Here is a 20581-nt window from a genome sequence, read left to right on the forward strand (position 1 = left end):
TCCGATCCCTTCTCTGCTAGTCATATGCTCCGCTATTACATCCTTAATAATGGATTCCATCATTTTGTCCACTACTGATGTAAGGCTCACCGGCCTATAATTCCCCGCTTTTTCTCTACCCCCCTTTTTAAATAGTGGGGTAACATTAGCTACCCTCCAATCCATGGGTACTGATCCTGAGTCTATCGAGTTCTGGAAAATAATTCTTAAAGCATCTGCTATCTGAATGTCCACTTTCTTAAGTACCCTAGGATGTAGATTATCAGGCCCTTGGGATTTATCTGTCTTCAATCCCATCAATTTCCCCAAGACCATGTCCTTAGAGGTACTGATTTCTTTCAATTCCTCCCTTGCATTAGTCTCTATGTTTCCCAACATCCTTGGGAGATTATTTGTATCCTCTCATGTAAAAACAGAACTAAAGTAAGAATTTAATTGGTCTGCCATTTCCTTATTCCCCATTATATATTCCCCTGATTCCGACTGCAAAGGACCTACTCTGGATTTCACCAATCTTTTCCTCTTGACATATTTATAAAAGCTTTTGCAGTCGGTTTTTAAATTTGCCGCAAGCTTACTTTCGTAATTTATTTTTGCTCTCTTGATTAATCCCTTTGTCCTCCTTTGGTGCATCTTGAACTGCTCCCAGTTTTCGGTTGTGGTACTTTTTTTGGCCAATTGATATGCTCTCTCTTTGGACCTAATGCTGTCTTTAATTTCCCTTGTTATCCATGGTTGAGTCACCTTTTTTGGTTTATTTTTATGCCAAACCAGTATAAACGATTTTTGCAATTTCTCCATTAGATCTGTGAATGCTTTCCATTGTTTATCCACAGTCAACTCCCCCATAAACACCACCCAATCAATCTTACTCAACTCCTGTCTCATACCATCATAATTCCCTTTATTTAAATTCAGGACCTTAGTCTTGGTTTTAATTTCATCACTTCTCACCTTGGGAAGTGGACAGGAAGTAGGTGAGCCAGATGCCGAATCATCAGGATTTCTCAGTAATTGTCTTAGTCATTCAGAACCAAGATGCAAAGAAACTTATTCACCAAGAGGGAATTGAATCTTTGGAGTTCTTTCCTCGAGGACTTATAGAATGTCAGTCAGGGTTTGATACTTTTTTAAAAAGGAAAGCCAGGAATATGGGGTTGGTACAGGTCAAAAGTAGTACTGAGGGAGAAGATCAACTAATATTTTATTGACTGTTAGGATAGGCATGAGGGGATTAAAGGTCTACTCATGGTTATGCCCTTCTTATGATATACATTTGCCAAACCTTGTAGGCTTGCATCTCAAGAGAATGAGACGCTTAGGCTGTGAAATGAAAAAAGGAATTTGTGTTCAGCTGTGTGGTTGCAGCTGTGATTCTGGTGGATAGGGGATAAAAACTGTAGTTGCAGAATGGAGAGAGGGAGGGAGAGAGCAGCAATCCATTTTCAACACCAGATTTTTCTGAAGGATGAACTTTTCTGGTTTAAATTTGGTTCCACTGGGTGAGTCCATTTGAATTGCCCTTAGAATATTATCAGCCTGGAATGATGTGACTAATTCATCTGTAGGAGTTTAAGTGCAGATTGCCCTTCAGTATATTGGGTATCTATGAGCCCAGTTTTAAGGTTGTGCTGTGAGACTGCAATAAGCAATTTGAACATTAATGCTTTCATTATCAGTAAAAGGCTCGTACATAGACTACATCCATTGTGAATTCCAACCAATTATTTGTGTCCATATTTGTCACACCCTCTGTTGCTCCTCTGTTGAATTGTTATCTGTGATCCTATTTTCCTTCTGCTTTGTTCAAATTGACTGCTCTAATGATCTGTTTTTCCAATGTTTAGTGAGTGCTGGAATACAAGTGTGTATGGCTGGCAGCCTTCATTTATTGCATGGCGTTATTGTATTAGTAGTTTAGTGTTTCACAATAACACATTTGGGACTTCTGAGCTAGTTGACCTTGGAATTTTTATTTTTGCTGTCCAACAGAATTCCTCAGTGATCATTTCGTAGGCTTGTTGACTAAACGGTCAGTTTTGATAGTGTCCTTGGAAATGTAGATTGTGCAAATGGTATTGTGATGGTCAGATGTTTGGATTGTGCTGTGTAGTCTGAGTAATTAATAAAATGGAATTACTTATTCTCTCCATCCCCAATCATCTTTGGTCCTGGTGTTCTACTGATTAAATTAAAACTAATTTACTTTTAATTTCTTGTTCACGAGCTTGTGTGTGCAAGTGAAGAAACAAAGATGTGTGCATGTCTGAAGATTTTTTTTGTTTGCCTTTTTCCTTTTCCTCTCCTAGCAGTTAATAAAGGGGCTGAATACAAGTTGGGCAGCATTGTTAGTGCAATGCTCTTGCAACACCAGCAAACCGGGTTTGAATCTGGTGCTGTCTGTAAGAAATTGTACGTTCTCCCCTTTTAAAAAGGGGGCTGAATGAAAGTTGGGGCAGCACAGTTAGTGTAATGTGTTTAAAGATAAAGATTCCATTATTGCCACACAATACTAAATTTAGAATGTATCATGCATGAAATATAGTGCAGCAGCCTGGGTTTGAATCCCATGTTGTCTGTAAGGAGCTTGTACACTCTTCCTATTTAATAATTGGTTAAATACAAGTTGGGGCAGCATGGTTAGTATAAGGCTCTTACAGTGCCACAGGTCTACGTTCGAATCCTGCGCTATCTGTAGCTTGTACATTCGTGCTCTGTTTGCATGGTTTCCTCCCACCATTCAAAGCCTTTGGGGTTGTTAGTCGGTTTTAATTGGAAGGCATGGGCTGAAAAGGCTTGTTATCATGCTGTATGTCATTGTGGAAATGTACAAGTTTGCATTGGTCTTTTTTTTACAGTTATGTCCAAGTGGTAAATGTAATTTTCCAAATCGTATCGTTTCTGTTTGTCCATCTGTTAATCCTACTATTGAAATTGTAGGAAGTGTTGTTCATTGAAGTTTTTGCTTTAACCATGGAGTCGAAAATGGCAGTGCTGTCACTGGTACGGACCCACGAGGAGTGGAGGTGCAGCACTCCTGCGGGTTTCAACTGCCGTCAATTTTGCACAGGTTGAGAAACCTGTTAAAGGAGCTGACTGTGGTAATTTAATTTAAAATCCTGCGATAGCAGTGCCTGCGCCCAAGATGGCAGTGCCTATAATCGGCAGCAGCCACGAGGGGTTGCAGACTCCAGGGGAGTGGAGGACTGGCACAGGGCACCATAAAATGGGGAGGCCACCCCCTCCCAATCTGAGAAGGAGAAGCAGAGGAAATGGCCGGTGACTACAGTGGCGGATGAGGTCTGCTGGAGACTGCTGTCAGGAGACTCGTGCGGGGCTGGGGACTGCTGGAAACTGGCTCACAACTGGCTGAAGGGGTAGCAGGTATCGGAATCAGGATGCAAGGGGGTGTCAAAGGGTTCCTGACCTTGTCGAAGTTTTGGATCTGGAGCTCAGGTTGCCAGTGCTTTGGACTGGATTCTGTGTGGCTGCAGAAGAGCTGGAGGTGAATCTACAGACACTTGGTGACTCTGGGGGGATTGTCTATTGTTTCTTTCTAAGAGGCACTTCAGACAACTTCTGCCGATGACAAATCTGTCTGCCTTACAGCAGGCAAAAGCAATTTCATGTAATATGAGACTGTTTTATTTCATAGAAAATAAATTGAATCTTGAATAATTTTCTTTATGAAAAGGGTTTTAATTTTGTTTCTACGTCCAGGATGGACCAATTTGTATATCAGGCTTGAATGGGAATTCACTTTTATTGAAGAAATCCTGGAGGTACTCCAGGGCACTGAGTGTACCTCATCCACTCGTGAGTGTTTCATAGCTCTAGGACTGAACTTGCTGGAGTTTAGATGCATGGGGGTCTCATTTAAACATAGATGAGGGGAAATTTCTTCAACCAGAGGGTGTCAAATGTGTGGAATTCAATATAATCATATGTATATTTTAAGAAAAAGTTGATAGGTTCTTGATTAGTAATGGCATCATTTTGAGGAGGAATGGGGTTGAGAGTTTTAAAAAAACCATCAGCCATGATTCCTCTGACGAGGAGATTCAATGGGTTGAATGGCTTAATTCCTATGTCTTATGATCTTGTTTTACTCTTGCAGACAAAATTATCTATATGCTGCTGCACTGAGGCCCTTGGGTCTGCCCCAAACCTCTGCTGGTACTCTGGAATCCAAGTTCTCCCCCGCCCCCCCCCTCCGCCGATGTGAAGAGAGGGTTACCTGTGAGAGCTAAGTGTGGGGTAGTGGGCAAGAAGTACTGCAGATGCTGGAAAACTGGAGAGTGGTGCAGGAACAGGGTGGGCTACATCTAGCAGTGCGGCTGTTTAGCCCTGAGCTATGGGAGTCTAGCTGATTTTGGGAGATTGCCAGGGGCTGGCAGGACTTGCTCTCATGTGTGGATAGACAATCCAGATCCTGCCCTCTTGGACATTATGGGATCTGTTACTTCGGCGACGCAGCTCTCCAAGCCAGAGATTTCTCTATGGTAACAGGGTCAAAGGTTGTCAATGCCTTCCAGGTTAGAAAAAAGAGAATTCCGACCTCAATGGTAAACAAACAACATGTTCAGATTTGTGGCACGTCATTGATTGCAGGTGAAACACAAAAGAGGATGCACAGTTTTTTCCCCCTCTCAGAGTAGTATGAGCCACATTTATGACATTTACACGGTCCTCTGGTGAGTGTGTGCCAAATTTCTGCACTAAGTATAATTTCATCTTTGAATTTCGAGTCACTTCTACATTGAACAATGGAAAACAATAAAGAATGTGCTTCATCACACTGCTTTTAGAGGTAAATACAGTTTTTTTTTAAAAATGCACTCTTTTATACAAGTACATTTTCAAAGCTAAATACCATTGTTTTAAAAAGCAAGGAGGAAACATTTTTAAAGATGTATTTGTGCAAAAATGTTTTCTTTGAATTATTTGCAAGGATAGAGCTTTGCTCACTTTGCAGGTAATGGTGCAAAATTATTGTAATGAATGTGGAATGTAACTTTTACTGAGCTACTGGTTAGCTAGAACCATAATAATGCCTACATGATACAGAAACTCTAAAGCAAATATGGTTGCTTCATTCTCGTCAGATGGCATGGCACACCAAATCAGCGTTTATGACATGATGATGCCTGTGCTCTTTATCTGATGATTAAAAGGCCAATTGTACATAATCCCAGTACTTTCCTTCTCAAAACAAGTATGTGAATGCATTTTCCATACATTGTCATTTGCAGATTTAGTTTTCCTTGATTAGCTTTAACCTCCAACTGTTTCTTTTCTTCTTTCTTTGGCTTGGCTTCGCAGACGAAGATTTATGGAGGGGGTAAATGTCCACGTCAGCTGCAGGCTCGTTTGTGGCTGACAAGTCCGATGCGGGACAGGCAGACACAGTTGCAGCGGTTGCAGGGGAAAATTGGTTGGTTGGGGTTGGGTGTTGGGTTTTTCCTCCTTTGTCTTTTGTCAGTGAGGTGGGCTCTGCGGTCTTCTTCAAAGGAGGTTGCTGCCCGCCGAACTGTGAGGCGCCAAGATGCACGGTTTGAGGTGATATCAGCCCACTATGCTTGCATCTAATGACATGTTTCTTTGAAGTGGGAATCCTCTTGGTTCAATTTGTCACTGTTCTGTGGATAACATCATTCCAAAATATTTAGAGATAGCCTTGTCAATGACCTGCGCAATTATGACTTTATTTACCAGGTACCTCTTTAAATTAAATACAGTATTTGAATTATTTTACCACATTGACTCTCATATTTTCCTTTTGTTTTTGATAACATATCTCAATTCGTGGGAATTATTACTTTTTTTTTAAAAATGGAAAGCTTCACGAATTTGTGTGTCATCCTCGCTCAGGGGCCATGCTAATCTCTCTATCGTTCCAATTTTAGTATATGTGCTGCCGAAGCGAGCACGGAATTATTACTTTCTATACCTTTTGTTGTAATTGTTCTGCTACTTTCCCTTCTGTACTGCATCAAGTTCAATTATGCAGTAGAGTGTAGCATCATATTTCATTGGGGAAAAATCTATAAAAACAATGATTCATGAAACTCAAGAAATCTAGGAATATTTGTTTTTTTTAGTACTTTCAATACGTCAGTAAGAGTTTCACTGTATTGTACTGAGATCCTTAAGCAGTAGAGAGTCACTACTTAAACTGTGCTTGGCTTTATCAAAAACCTTTTTTGGCATATTACTCCAGTTTTATTACACGCTGTTCAGAATCTGGATTAACAAAACAGTTCACAAAGAGGTCTCTGATGTTCTCTGGATGAGATGCTGAGCTCCTTGGTAGATTTCAGTCCTTTTCAGCCCTTCCTACCAAGGTACAGCACCACTGACTGTAGGAAGGTGCATCAAGAGCTTGTCAATTTAATTTAATGGGACAGGGCCTACCCTGGGTTACTGTAAAAACACAAATGCTGGAGGAGCTCTGCGTACATAGGAAGTAAAGCTATGAATAAAGTATGGAGGGCTTGAAGAAAGCTCAGGCATGAAACATCGGTCAAATATCGCTGCCTCCTATGGATGCTGCAAGATCTGCTGAGTTACTCCAGCATTTCTATGTTTTTTACTACATACAATCACACTGCAGACCTTCGTGTTTGAATGCCTGACTTATCCATTACATTCAATTGAGCATTTTGGAGACTAGTGGGATGGATTTGCAGGCATCTTCTGGACAGCAATTGGGCACTTCTGAATATTTTGTCTCTTTCCCCATGAATTGCAAAAACTAGGAAGAGGGAGCTGGATCGAGCATTGCTTAGCACACTCACCCAGTCAGTGAGACCAGCTGGCGACTGCTCACTCTCCCACACACTTGTTCATTTCCAACTTGCAGACAGTTCGGGTTACGAAGAATTCTCAGGAACAGAACCCTCCTTATTACCTCGAAACTTGCTAGGGATTTATTCTCTGCAATAATATTACAATTATAAATTGTCTTGGTTGCACAAATAAGCAAAATTGTGTCCTTTCTGGACTCTCAATCTTTGGTTGATGTGTTGAAGTAGGCTTGTTGCGAGTATTGATTGTGAGGCCATGTCTATCTTAATGTAACCATTGACTTATTGGTTCATTTTGCTTATGTATCCACATTTTAAATACTGTTTCCCAATAACAATTGGTTACTTTCTAGTTTGTCAAGCTTTTACTTCCAGTTGATTTTTTTTATACCCATTGTGCTGCAGGTTAACACTGCCTCTTATTTTTAATTTCCTGTAAAATCTGTATTCTTGCACTTCTTAAAGAGAAGAGATGGAAAATCTTGTGATATGTTGTGGGAGTTACAACCTGAGTCTCAATGTTTGGTTGATTGTGATGAAGGTGATGATTGTGGACATCAGGAGGACCAGGAATGACCACCCTCCACTACACATCAACAACTCTGTAGCGGAGAGCACCATGTTCCTTGCAGTTCATTAATTAGTGTCCTATTGTGGACACACGTCACCTCCTCACTTGTCAGGAAGGTGCATCATCAACTGCACTTCCTGAGAAGACTAAAGTGGGGGGAAGGCTACCAGCCACCATTAAGTGAACCTTCTACAGGAGCTCTATCGAGAGCGACCTGGCCGGCTGCATCACAGTATGGTATGGTTGTGGCAGAGAAATGGATCGGAGGTCGATCCACAGGACCATAAGAGTGGCAGAGGATCACTGGAGTCTCCCTCTTTTCTCTCCCCCCCCCCCCCCCCCCCCATTATCGATGCAATCTAACAGAATCTTCTCTGAAGAGGGTGTTCAAAATCATTGAGGACCCCCTTCCACATTGCACATTTCAGCTACTCCCATCACGAAAGAGATATCGGAGTATCATAGCACCAGCACCAGGCTCAGGAACAGCTTCTTCCCACAGGCAGTGAGAATGCTGAATGATCAAAGAAACTGCCCATTTGAGACTCTCATATTCTTGAAACAATTATTTATTTTTTTGTGTATGCAGAATATGAATACTTGTCCTGCATATGTATTGTTTGTTGGTATGTCTGTAATGTTTGCTTGTGTGTCTGCGTGTTTTGCACTGAGGACCAGTGAATGCTGTTTTGTTGGGTTTTACTTGTGCAATCAGATGACAATAGACTTCTCTACCTTTGGCTTGCAGTCTCATTTTACCCAAGTTAAATGTCTGCCAGCTGATATTGAAGAGCTTTGACATCATTTTGTCATTGCATGCAATCGCAGCAGTTTCCTAAATCCCTTGAAGGTACAATGACTTTTTGTTTCCACCAACTATTCCCATCGTAGTGACAATAGACTAAAACTTGCTGCCAAATGTAGTTATATGTTCTATACCTTTTAACTCTGTTGAAGTGCTGATAAGCTGCAAGTGTAATAATTCTCTTTTTTTTTAAATGTAAGAGCAGCACCTACCAACAACTAATGTTATGTTCTATATCCTGATGTCTTGCACAACTACAAAGGTAAATCCAAGTGAAACAGATCTTTTTCTGGCCTTGATCTCTGATGCCTGTTGTGTCTCTTCACATGAGGAGTAGACCATCTATCCTATTGAACCTGTTCTGCCTCTCAATAAGATCATGGCTAAACTCTGCTCCACTTAGCCACCTGTTCCCCAGAACCCTGAATTTCCTTATTCTTCAAAGATCCAATCTAACTGCATCTTATATACATTAAATAATGCAACATCTTACTCTTGGTCACAGAATTCCTCCAGTTCATTATTCTGGGAGAAGCAGTCCCTCCTTATCGCTGTTGTAAGTCTACTCCCCTGACTTTTGAAAACTGTATCGCCCAGTTCTATTCTGCGGCGATGTTAGTGGAGTGTGGAGTAGAGGGGTGCGGGGAGGGGCGTCTACTGGTACCTTTCCAAGGAAAAACACCTGAGTACCGTTTCTTCTCCAATTCTACTCCTATCTGCAAACAGATGGCTGCACTGCAGAGTTGGCAGGGGCCTGGCAGTCGGCCCAGGCTGTGTGGATGATGCAGCCAGGTTCTAAGTAGCCTTTTTTTTCCCCTTCAAGACCCCATTGGCAGATGCACCTTCACGTGTTTCACAGAATGTGATCAGTTTGTTTCTTCGGATGTGATCAGTGAAATTCTGCAAGAAAGATTGAGATGTGCATTCTCAGTTGTTCATTATCATTGAAAATATTCTCAACACCATTTTGCCTTCCTTGTGGAAGTTACAGCCCACATTATTCCAAGGTCACTAGATTTTGAAGTAAGTACATTCCTTTGAAGCTACAGTATCAATGTTTGAATAGATAGGGTTTTAAGTTAATCGTAGAAATGATTCTTTTTTGCTTTGCCTCTGGTTTATTGCTAGTCACCCCTGTATGACTCCATAAATTGAATTTCTTCAATTGTGTAACATTGCAAAAAGGCTTCATTTCTTCCTGAGGGTTACTGATTGTAGCCAGAATTATTTTTTTAAAAGATCCAAATTTAACTGAGATAAACAACTAATTTAAATCTGACATACAGCCAACAACTCTGCCAATCAACCCTTTCTTGTTAAGATGAAAGATCCTCTTCCCCATAACTGGTAGAAGATTGTAAGTCGTCGGGAGTGATCCCGGAGTGCTCTCTAGTTTTGTTTTCAGTTAGATGATGTGAAGTGACCCTGGTTATAATCACTACCATCAATTACAGCAGGGTTTTATGCCTGTTAAGCTGAATTTGTACACAATTGAAATGTAAGATGCTGACAATCAAAATTTGCCGTAGTAACAAATTAAGAGCATTAATTTGATTTGAAACCTTTAAATCTTATCTATTTCAGTTGGTTTATTGTGTAATCCTACAATTTTGTAGTCTTGTTAGGTACAAAATGGTGCACTGAAAATACTTTGAATCCAATTGTCTTTTTCCACCTGTGAGTCTTGACTACAAATTTAATCAGCTTTCCAATTTGAGGAAGGAACCAAGATGAAGAATGCTGATAGATTACCTAGCTCACTTTCAGATAATCAGCATCACTATCCAAAATCCTCTGTTCCAGGTAAATTTCTATATGGGATGATTAAACTTTTATGGTCAGGCTTGCACAGAGGTAAAGGGAATTTCTTGCTTTGAAATGATCATTAAAAGAGAGAGTGCAGGTCAGGATAATTTTTCAAGAGGATATTTTGCCTAAACCTTATCCCTACTGTCATGAGACTCTGGGGGGGGGGGGGGGTGGGGGGGGAACACTCAAGTTATATCCAGACCAAATATTTCAAGAATGGAATCATTTTCTGTGCTACTCACATTGCTATGAAGGCGATTGTTAGTCGGCTGCTACCTTGAACCAATGCAGTGTTCTGTAAAAGTTATCTCACAGCATTGCGGATCAGGAATAGCAAGATTTAGACGCTGCAACGATGAGGGACTCTGATACATGACAGGTTGGTATGTGCCTTGTTGGGGAACGGACAGTTGGTGGTGTTTCCACGGTTGAATGCAGAGCACCAAGTTTGGGAGGTACTTTAGGAGGAGTTAGGGTTAGTAATTTCAATGTAGTACATCAACTGTACACACAGCAGCTAAAGTGCACTTGTGTTGGAGAGGGAATGAGTGGCAGAGACAGAACTCGAGACATTTAGAAAGAACCTGAGTGAACAGAATGTTCTATAACCAGTGGGGAAAAGGACCAAGAGCTGAGGAATGTGATTGTCCTAAAGAGCTGGGAGGTTTTTGACCAATTGGTCACCATATCAGATCAACAGGTATTTGATGGTGTGGAGTTGGTCTCTGCAGTTTGAACCATGCCCTAATCTGGCTCAATAATGGTTGCGGTCAAATTTGAATCTGATCGCATCATTTCTAAAATTTGCTTCAACACTCTCCATTCCGAGTCACCTTCTGATCCTGATGTTTTTCTGTGCTGGTAGCTCCTAAGATTAATTTCTGTAGACCTTTTAATAGAATTTCAAGACATCTGTGCTGTCAGAGGAATTTTGATTTTTCTTTTGGAGTGCTCCCAGGGCAGAGTGGTCTTAATTCTATGTGACTGGAAGTCCTGCTAGTAAGTAAAATGACTTAACTTCTTGCATGTCACTACCCCTTTCACTGTCTCTCACCAAGGTACAGCCAGACTCCCTTTCCCCATCTTCCCAAACCCTTTTGTATATAGTCTGCCACCCATGTTGAGGAGCTATCAACCCTTCTTACTGATGATCCTGCCCTGACCAATGTCGTGTCTTTTTAACGAGAATCTATGCAATCAGTGAGTAATATGTTTCAAGCCCTATCCTTTGCAGTGCCTAACTGGGTCTGTAGTTTGTTTCTTGTCATTTGACTCCCCACGTACAAAGAGATGACAGTTTTTTTTCCGTACCACGGTGTGCACAAATACACAATACACAGAACATAGCAATCATATATGTACATAAAGATAGAATATAAAATAAGTGTGTGTGTATGTGTGCTATGTAAATGTATGTATGTATGTACATACATATTTTGGAACAATATTTTGAACAATTTACTCATATACAGGATTCTGTACATCAATCTCACAAACTGCAAGAAGAAGCTATTTCCCAGCCTGGCAGACCTGATTTTGATGCACCTGTGCCTCCTTCCTGATGGTAGTAGGTCAAAGGCACCTAATAGCTTGAATACGCCTGAGATTGTCTGATATCCGAAGCTAAGCAGGCTCAGGTCCTTGGAGGGGAGACTACCCAGGAATACCATGTGTTGTAGGTTCCTGTGAGGGGCACTGGACAAAGTGGCGACACTGTTTGCCTTAGGGTAGTCAAAAGTTAAAGGATTTCATTCATGCTACATTCTAAATGTAGTATTACGTGACAATAATGGAACCTTTTACCTTATACTGTGTGAAGAATGGAAATAATTATTTGAGCCTTATTTAAGTAACACTCCTTGTGAATGTCTTTAGCTGACTTCCTGAACCCACAATACATGAGGAAAGGGGTATGGACAGCATGTGTTTGAGCCCAGAAGTATAAACACGGTGTATGTAAATGGGAGATGTTGTCATATGCAGAAGCACATTGTACAGATGCATTGCAATTCTTGCCTGCTGCACTCACATAGGTACGTAAGATAAACACACCACAATAAGCCATTGATGGAACAGTGTCCAAACTTGTCATTGTTCAATTGCAATGGTGGTATTTGAGATGCATTGCAATTTCCAGTTTTGTATTCATAGTTATGCAAAATAACATAGACAATTTCTTTTTTAACATTAATTTTCCTCAAAAAGAAAAAAAACCTTACTTTACAAAAAATGTGAAAAAGTAATATACATTGTCCTTGAATATAACAATCAAGTACTTTCAAATTAATTCAACATTTCCATATATTGACAAGTACATTGAGTAAGGAAATAAAAAGTGAATGCATAAAACAAAAATCATCTAACTGATGGAATTTTTTTTAAAACACCCAATAAACTAAATCAACTGATCAATCCATTCTGAGAGTAATTTCAAAGTAGAAAATAGATTCTTCCTGAGTAAACAAAACGCACTTAACCATATAACCATTTACGGAGCGGAAACAGGCCATGTCGGCCTTTCGAGTCCGCACCGGTTCACTAGAACAACTCCACTAGCTCAAACCTCCTGCTCACCGCCAATAACCCTCCAACCCCCTCACCTCCATGTACACGTCCAACCTTCTCTTAAATGACAGAAGGGACCCTGATTTGCTCGATACATGTTAGAATTCATTTTGCCATGGCCATCAGCAGTTACATCATCAGTGAAGATAAGTGCGCCAGTACCTGTGGCATAACACCCCCACCACCATATTTCACAGAGGAGGTGGTATGCAGTTCCTTTACGCCTCCACTTTGCATAAATGCAAGATAAGTGGTTAAACATTTTTAAAGGGCAATCCAAGACAAGCAACTTTACTAAGGGTAGTGCAACACTGATGTTGAACTTATGGGAAAGATGAAAACTGATTGGCTCACAAGGGACATTACTCCAACATGAGCCTGAAAAGTCACAGAACTGTTTCTGTGTTAGATATATCAGCTGATATTTCTAATGATCTGTTAACTTATTATGATGATCAAACTTCAACAAAGTAGTCAATAGCTGACTCACAAACTAATCAGTAAACTCCAAGACCTTGAAGAGGAAAAAAAAACTGGAAATGGTTCAATTTTGTTTATTAGTTTGAATCATATAAAAATATTGAAAAAATTGTCACCCGGTTTTTTCGAAGTTTGGCCTCTTCAGATTTACACCTTTCACAAATAGGACTTGTATTAGCAAAAATACGGGCTAATCTGTCCTTAGACATATGTGCCCTATGCTCTACCTTGACTTGAATCAAAGAGTGATGAGTGCAAATTGAAGAAGTATTGACAAGTTGAAAAATTCTTTCACGTAAATCATTAGAAAGTAGCTGCTCAAGTTCCAGTTCCCAAGCACCTTTAAATTTTATCATTGGATGTAGGATGTAAATTAAGTAAACTGTTATAAATATTAGCTATCAATCCTTTTCGGGAAGGATTTAATTGAAGAAGAATTAAATTAGTTGAAAAGGCAAATGGAAATTTGACAGAAAAGAGTGTAGAAAACTCCTAATTTGAAAATATCTAAGAGGACGTGTCTTAGGCAAATGGAACTTTTCAGCTAATTGATCAAATGACATAAAACAATTTCCTTCAAACATAATTGGAATAAATTTTACTGGACAGGACAAAATTAGACAATTTCTCATTTATGATCTGAGTAAGTCAAATTCTATTACTAAATGCACATTTTGGATCCTTGATTGTGACTTGAGATTTAAAATCTACAACTCTGTTCCTTGTATTTTGGAAACTATAATTGTAAATTTCTGCTTGTATTCTCTCACTGAATATTTTGTTTTTTGTCCTTTATTTAAATATGATACTGGAGCAAACTTGCCATTGATCAATCTGTGTCAGAACTGACAGTCTAGTAGTGATAAATGTTGAGATCTGTTGGAGTAGTTGGATAAATTTTGAGGTTTTGCTTCCCTTTTGGAGTTCTGTGGTCTTGCCGTATTATGGCAAGGGAACATTAAAATTTAAACATATCATGTTTGGCTCAGAAATATTAAGGAGATAAGTAATCTCAATTAATTATTACAGTGCTTGTGTTTGATTTTATTTCCCACCCTCGGCCACCTTTCCACTGGTTCTCGTTTTTTCCTGTATGTTACGTAATAAAAATAATGACAGATCCTACCAATTTTGCTGCTAATCACATCTATCTATTTTCTGTCAGGTTTGTTGCCTACCGACTTATTTCATGTCAAGCTTGTAAAAATAAACGATGGACAAAGAAGCAATAAATTCACATTTCAGTTGCAATTTTTACAATATTGTTTGCCATAACATGGGCTAACTGTCAATCATATTACTGTGCTCTATGTAATTGGAAGTGGATTCAAACTTCAATTTTGTTATGCGCTACAGAATTTCTGCCAACAGTACTATGAACTCGGAATATGTTCAGGAAGAATGTACAAGGTGCAGCCATAAAGTATTTAGTCCTGGTTGTGTACATTGGTATTTGCACAAAGTTTCTGATTTGGCTCTGTTCTATTTTACAGGTGACGAAGTTTAGATAACAGCTCCCCACCTGACCACACAAAGTTGCTTTGAAAGTTTTAACATCGAGTTGAAGGGTATTTTCATTCCACAGAAGACTTGGGTTTTGAATTAAATGGCTGATAAACAAATCAGGTATTTACATCAATGTTGTTTGAATGTTTTCTCCAGAATTGCTCTTTCAGCTGATCAAAATAAATTCCACCAATCTGCAGAATCTGGTTTAATTCGGTGATAATGCTTGCATCTTCTCTTCCAAAACACCGCTGCAAAACAGGGTACAGTCTTGTTGTATGATCTATTCATGGGTATTGCGTTACTCAAGGAAATTTGCGAGGTTATAATTCACCAACATTTTGATCCCGATTTCTATTTTTTTTCTGCCTGTTTGTTAAATTACCTTGCTTTCTACAGAAGATATTGATTCGCTCTCCTTCTGTATGCTGAAAGCCTGCAGCTTTGAAAGGGATCTATCGCTTCCCTTTACTTTTGTTTCTGAATCATGTTAGTTCTACGAATTGAAATATTTTCATCCCCATTTGAGAGCAAGACATGTTCCAGGTAAGAGATGGTCCCCCAACTGCTGATGCAAAAATAGGTGAAAATTTTTCATTGCAATGTCATTACAGTCATGTTTGAAAAATTGATAGGCAATATTGTTGAACAAATAGTTGACCCATGGAACAGGCCACCATGGAGACAATGGAAGCAGTCATATTAATTTATACAAAAGCAAATTAGACAAGTTTTTTTTAATAAAAATAACAACTCTGGTGATTATGGAAGAGATTGCTGATGGAGATTGTGAAGGAGATGTTTTTGCCAATCTGCCCTGACTGTGGTTTGGAGGTGAGTTAATCCAGTTAATGGGGTATCAAGGCTCAGGTCTTGGAGTTTACTGATTAGTTTGTGAGTCAGCTATTGACTACTTTGTTGAAGTTTGATCATCATAATAAGTTAACAGATCATTAGAAATATCAGCTGATTTATCTAACACAGAAACAGTTCTGTGACTTTTCAGGTGTTGGAGTAATGTCCCTTGTGAGCCAATCAGTTTTCATCTTTCCCACAAGTTCAACATCAGTGTTGCACTACCCTTAGTAAAGTTGTTTGTCTTGGATTGCCTTTTAAAAATGTTTAACCACTTATCTTGCATTTATGCCCTCAAGTAGAAATATATCTGTATTGTGTGGAAAGGGTTTGTTTTTGGGTACAGCAGGCAAATGTGTCCGGACACAGTGCAGTGCAACAATATACGGGCTTTATTAAAACAGTACTCAGAAAAAAGAGCTCTTGGGCAGTCCCAGAGCAAACACAGTTAATCTGCTACAACACCTACACACAGGTTAAGCTAAACAAGTTCAATACCAACAGCTTCACACACAGACACACAGGTTAAGGTTACTGGCTTGCACCCAATCTTGGAATCCCAATCGAAGCAAGGGGCTAAGTGACAAAGGAGTGTACACAAACCCTCACCTAGCTTGGGAGTAATGACCCATGGGCAGGGGGTTCTGACTCCTAACAAGGTGCCTTATCTGGCTACCTATGGATAGGATACACAGCTCTAACCCCAAGTAAACAGAGGACTGTGGCTACAAAGCCATTATCTACTGGTTTGCTGGTGAAATCCTGGTCGGCTTAAGGGTTGCTAACCCCTTACCTACATTCCCCTCTGGATGGCATTCACCGTGGCAACAATGACCCGGAACGAGTGCAGGACCTGACCACATGGCAAAAAGAATGAACAATGATGTGCTCAGGTTTAAATATCCCACCCTGCTGAGCAGGGGCTGTGATGTATGGGGCCAGCCAATGACAGTGTGCTCTGACCGGTGGGCAGGCACACACCTGATTGGCAGGCTGGCGGTGCCTCAGGGATGATGGACAGTTCTGTGTGGCTTCCTATATCAGAGGTATAGTTACCTTGCCAACGTAACAATATGTAATGTAATATAATGTAATGACATATCAATGAAGTGATCACCAGAATTGTCAAAGGTGAAATAGGTGGTGGTTGGGTTTGGGTCTCAAAATTCTTATTTTGGGGTTCTGGAAAAGAATATGTTGGGAACTTAATTTGGAATTATTCTTGAATAATATAAAACTACATTTTTATCTCATCAGTGGCAGTTTGACAAGAGAAAACTGTTCTTGATGTAATCTTGGGTGTACATTATTAGCAACTCTCCATTATTGACCATTGGTTTGCATTCAATTTGTGTCTCATAAAAGTAGTTACTCTATTTTGTCACTGCACCTTTGGGTCTCCTCTAATGGAATAATTCATTTGCACATTTTCTTCAGAAAGTTTTAATACTTAATAAACATTAATGTCAGCAAGTTAACAGGACAAAAGGGGCCTCAAGTATTCTTCATTATCAATCTCCGTGGTGATCTGGCCACACAGCAAGAGTGGGTGTAAATAAGAGTGGAATGCAGAACATGTTCAAAAGATGTTTTCCATTAATTTGTCCATTGGCCAAAAATGGGTTCACAATCTATAGATTTTATTGAAAAAGTGATATAAAGTCAAACGTAAACAATTGTTGTACACGCATCCTAAATTAATAAGCATAAATATGGGATAAACACTCAAATATTTGAGTCTGACATCTTAACACATCTCAGTACTAGTTAAACAAGAAAGTTTGCAGATTCTGTGATTGTAGTTTAATACACACAAGTGCTGGAGATTCTCAGCTAGTAATGGTTTCAGAACCTCTACTAATTTAGGAAACCTCTCTTACCATGTGCGTACAGTCCCCATTGAACAAGAAATCAATTAGTGACCCTGTTTCGAATCTGGCGGTCGGTGACTATAAGAAGTTTGTACATTCTCCCTGGGTTTGCTCCGGGTTCTCTGGTTTCCTCCCATCCTTCAAAATGTACACTGTTTTTAGATTAATTGGTGTGTATGGACAGGCTGGGCTTGTGGGCTGAAAGGACCTGTTACTTTGCTGTATGTCTAAATTTTTAAAATGTTTCAGTTGGTGAATTGCAGATTATGACAACATTTGTGATGTTTTAAGTGTTTTGATCTGTTTTCCTCTTTGGTCTGTTTAATCAATTTTCTGTCTGTGGTTACACATTGGCCCTTTATTTAATTGGCTGAAGAAGTCCAGAATGAAGGTCTTCTTGGTGATTGAGTCATGGTAGTTCAGACAAATCAGTGCAAATCAAAATCAGGAAAAGGATGAACTTGGGAAAAATTCAGTGATTGCATCAAAATAAGTCAAGGCTGAGGGAAAGAAGCTAAAGATGATGGAAGCACGAGAGAAATATTAGAGGTATAAATGTTCCAAGAAACACCCGGGTAAAGGAGCATAGATGTGGAGATGGATATCATGTTTAACGAGTTTAATTTAAAAGAAAGATGTTTAATGGATTTGAAAATTAGACACAGATGGTGTGGATGAGGATCACCTGGAGAGGTTGCAACAGGAGTTTCATTATCGAGTTTGACCTTTTGGTGCCACTGCAGATTCTTTCTTCCTCCATGTATTCCATTTCTCAACAAAATGTGGTGCCTGATCTCTTTTGCAGGGAAAGTTCAGAATGTAAAATTTACAGTTTGATTTTGGATAATCTTTCAGCTGTTGAGAAGAATGATGATGAGTTTATTGACGTACACATAAGTACACCAAAAGTCTTATTTGCAGCAACCAAACAGGTACATTTGTTGAAAAATAAACTCCAATAGTACACTTTATTCATTTCTGATTCTGACTGAGTTTTCAGAGAAAAAAATCAGTGGTTTACATTGCTTGCCATGTGAGTATATAATTGTGTCCCAATATTATAACTCCATTATGGGGGAAGATACAGTTATGCAATCAGAGAATGAACTTTCGGCTGATTGTGTCTTGTTTATTTTATTTTCCAACAGTGCAAAATGTCTCCTGACTTTTTGATCCTTTTATGAGTGAAGTGTGGTCTTTTTACAAAATGAATACTTTTCCATTCACATCATTAATGTTTTATACCAAGTTCACTCATCAACACCAAACCCTCAAAAGCTCTTGTAAAGCCAAGTCCCTTGACACCTTTATTAAGGAAAGTAGAAGCATGTATTGTACAATCCCTCGAAAGCTATCTGCAATGTTGCAGGAATCATTATGGTCTTAATTGTTAAACCTGCTTCTTACTGAGCTGTTGAAGTTAGTCATTCTGAGGCAGTGTTATTAACTTTAATAGTGTTGAGAGAAGTACAATCTTCTTGGAATTAGTCAGCATGGTTTTGTGAGGGGAAGGTAAAGCCTCACAAGCCTAACCTGAGTTTTTTTGAGGAGGTAATAAAAGAAATTCATGAAGGTAGCAGTATATGGTATATATGAATTTTAGTAAGGCAAAGTTCTCCCATGGGAGACTTGTTTATAAGGACATGAGGCATGGGGTCCATGGAGCCTTGGTGTGTGGATTCAGAATTGGTTTTGCCTGTAGAAAGCAGAGAGGAGTAGTAGTGGATAGATAGTATTCTGCCTGGAGTCAGTGACTAGTGGATCTCTTCTGCTCTTTGTGATTTTTATAAATGACCTGGATGAAGAAGTAGAGGTTGGTTGAGTCAGTAAGTTTGTGGATGATACAAAGGTTGGAGGTGTCATGGATAGTGTTGAAGGTTGTAGATTACAACAGGATATAGGAAGGTAAAACAAGAGGTGTATGATCCAGTGATCATTGGGGGATCAGAGGTGTAGAGAGTGAGCAAATTTAAATTCTTGGGAGTCACTATCTCAGAGGATTTTTCATGGACCCAATGCACTAATGGCATCAGGAAGAAAACATGCCAGTGCCTCTACTTCCTCAGAAGTTTGTGGAGGTTTGGAATATCAGAAACCCAGGCAAATGTCTACAAATGTGTGATGGAAAGTGTGCTGACTGACTGAATCATGCTTTAGTATGGGTCACCAATACCCTTGAGTGTAAAGCCCTGCAAAAGGTAGTGGACGTAGCCCAGGACATCATAGGCAAAACCTTTCCTGCCATCGTGACCATCTAAGGGATGGTTGGAGATCGAGGATTCACATCACCCAGCACGTGCTCTATTAGAACCATGGACTATTACAGCACAGAAAATGGGCCTTTGGGCCTGCGTCTGTGCCAAACTATTATTCTGCCTAGTTCCACTGACCTGAACCCATACACCCTCCATCCATTTACCAGTCCACATTTTTCTTAAATGTAAAAATTGAGCACACATTCACTCCTTCAGCTGGCAGCTCATTCCCCACTCCCACCACTCTCTGTGTGAAGAAGTTCCCCTAAATTTTCTCCTTTAACCCTTAATCCATGGCCTCTGGTTTGTATCCCACCTTACCTTAGTGGAAAAAGCCTACTTGCATTAATTCTATCTATACCCATCATAATTTTGTTATTTCTATCAAATCTCCCTTCATTCTTCTATCCAGGGAATAAAGTCCAAACCCTGTTTAACCTTGTAACTCAGTTCCTGAAGTCCCAGCAATATCCTAGTGAATCTTCTCTGTAGTCTTTGAATCTTATTCATATCTTTCCTGTAGTTAGGTGACCCAAATTGCACACATTACTCCAAATTTTGCCTCACTGATGTCTTGTACAATCCAACTCCTATACTCAATATTTTGATTTATAAAGGCTAATATGCCAAAAGCTTTCTTTACAATTGATGTACCTGTATTCCCTGATCCCTCTGTTCTACTGCACTCCTCAGTGCCCTACCATTTATCGTGTTCTTCCTGATACCATCAGCAAAGAGTTGTTGGCGCCATAAGACTCGCACCACCAGGTTCAGAAACAGCTGCTACCCGTCCACCATCAGACTATTCAACACAAACTCAATCAGCACCCATTTAAGGACTCTTAATTTTGCACTTTTTTCTCTCTCTTTGTATTGCACAGTCAGTTTGTTTAAATTTATTTTTCTTTATTTGTTTACATGTATATGTTCAGTACAGTTTTTTTGCACTACCAATAAGTAGTAATTTTGCCTCGCCCACATGGATGTACTCTGACAATAAATTAAATCTTAAATCTGATATAAACAGGATGCAGAGTTGGGTGGGAAAAGTGGCAGAT

General features: G+C 39.6%; 2 protein-coding genes and 1 non-coding gene across 11 annotated transcripts in view; 1 reads left to right on the forward strand and 2 right to left on the reverse strand.

The window, feature by feature from the left end:
• The window catches only part of LOC138742504 (large ribosomal subunit protein P2-like), a 479457-nt gene that overhangs the window by 156502 nt on the left and 302374 nt on the right, over positions 1 to 20581 (reverse strand). The window lies entirely within an intron of this gene.
• The window catches only part of slc25a22a (solute carrier family 25 member 22a), a 148292-nt gene that overhangs the window by 45643 nt on the left and 82068 nt on the right, over positions 1 to 20581 (forward strand). For all 9 annotated transcript variants that reach the window (XR_011344149.1, XM_069896771.1, XM_069896775.1 and 6 more), the window contains one exon: positions 14530 to 14662. Coding sequence is in view for 6 of the 9 variants with exons in the window: in XM_069896771.1 (XP_069752872.1) it covers positions 14643 to 14662 (20 nt within the window). In the remaining 3 variants the exon portion in view is untranslated. The remainder of the gene's footprint in view (positions 1 to 14529; positions 14663 to 20581) is intronic.
• On the reverse strand, positions 5827 to 5930 carry LOC138752131 (U6 spliceosomal RNA). The gene has a single exon (XR_011350401.1). It is a non-coding gene; the product is annotated as a U6 spliceosomal RNA (small nuclear RNA).

The sequence above is a fragment of the Narcine bancroftii genome, chromosome 1, assembly GCF_036971445.1.
Source record: "Narcine bancroftii isolate sNarBan1 chromosome 1, sNarBan1.hap1, whole genome shotgun sequence".
NCBI classification, from domain to species: Eukaryota; Metazoa; Chordata; class Chondrichthyes; order Torpediniformes; family Narcinidae; genus Narcine; species Narcine bancroftii.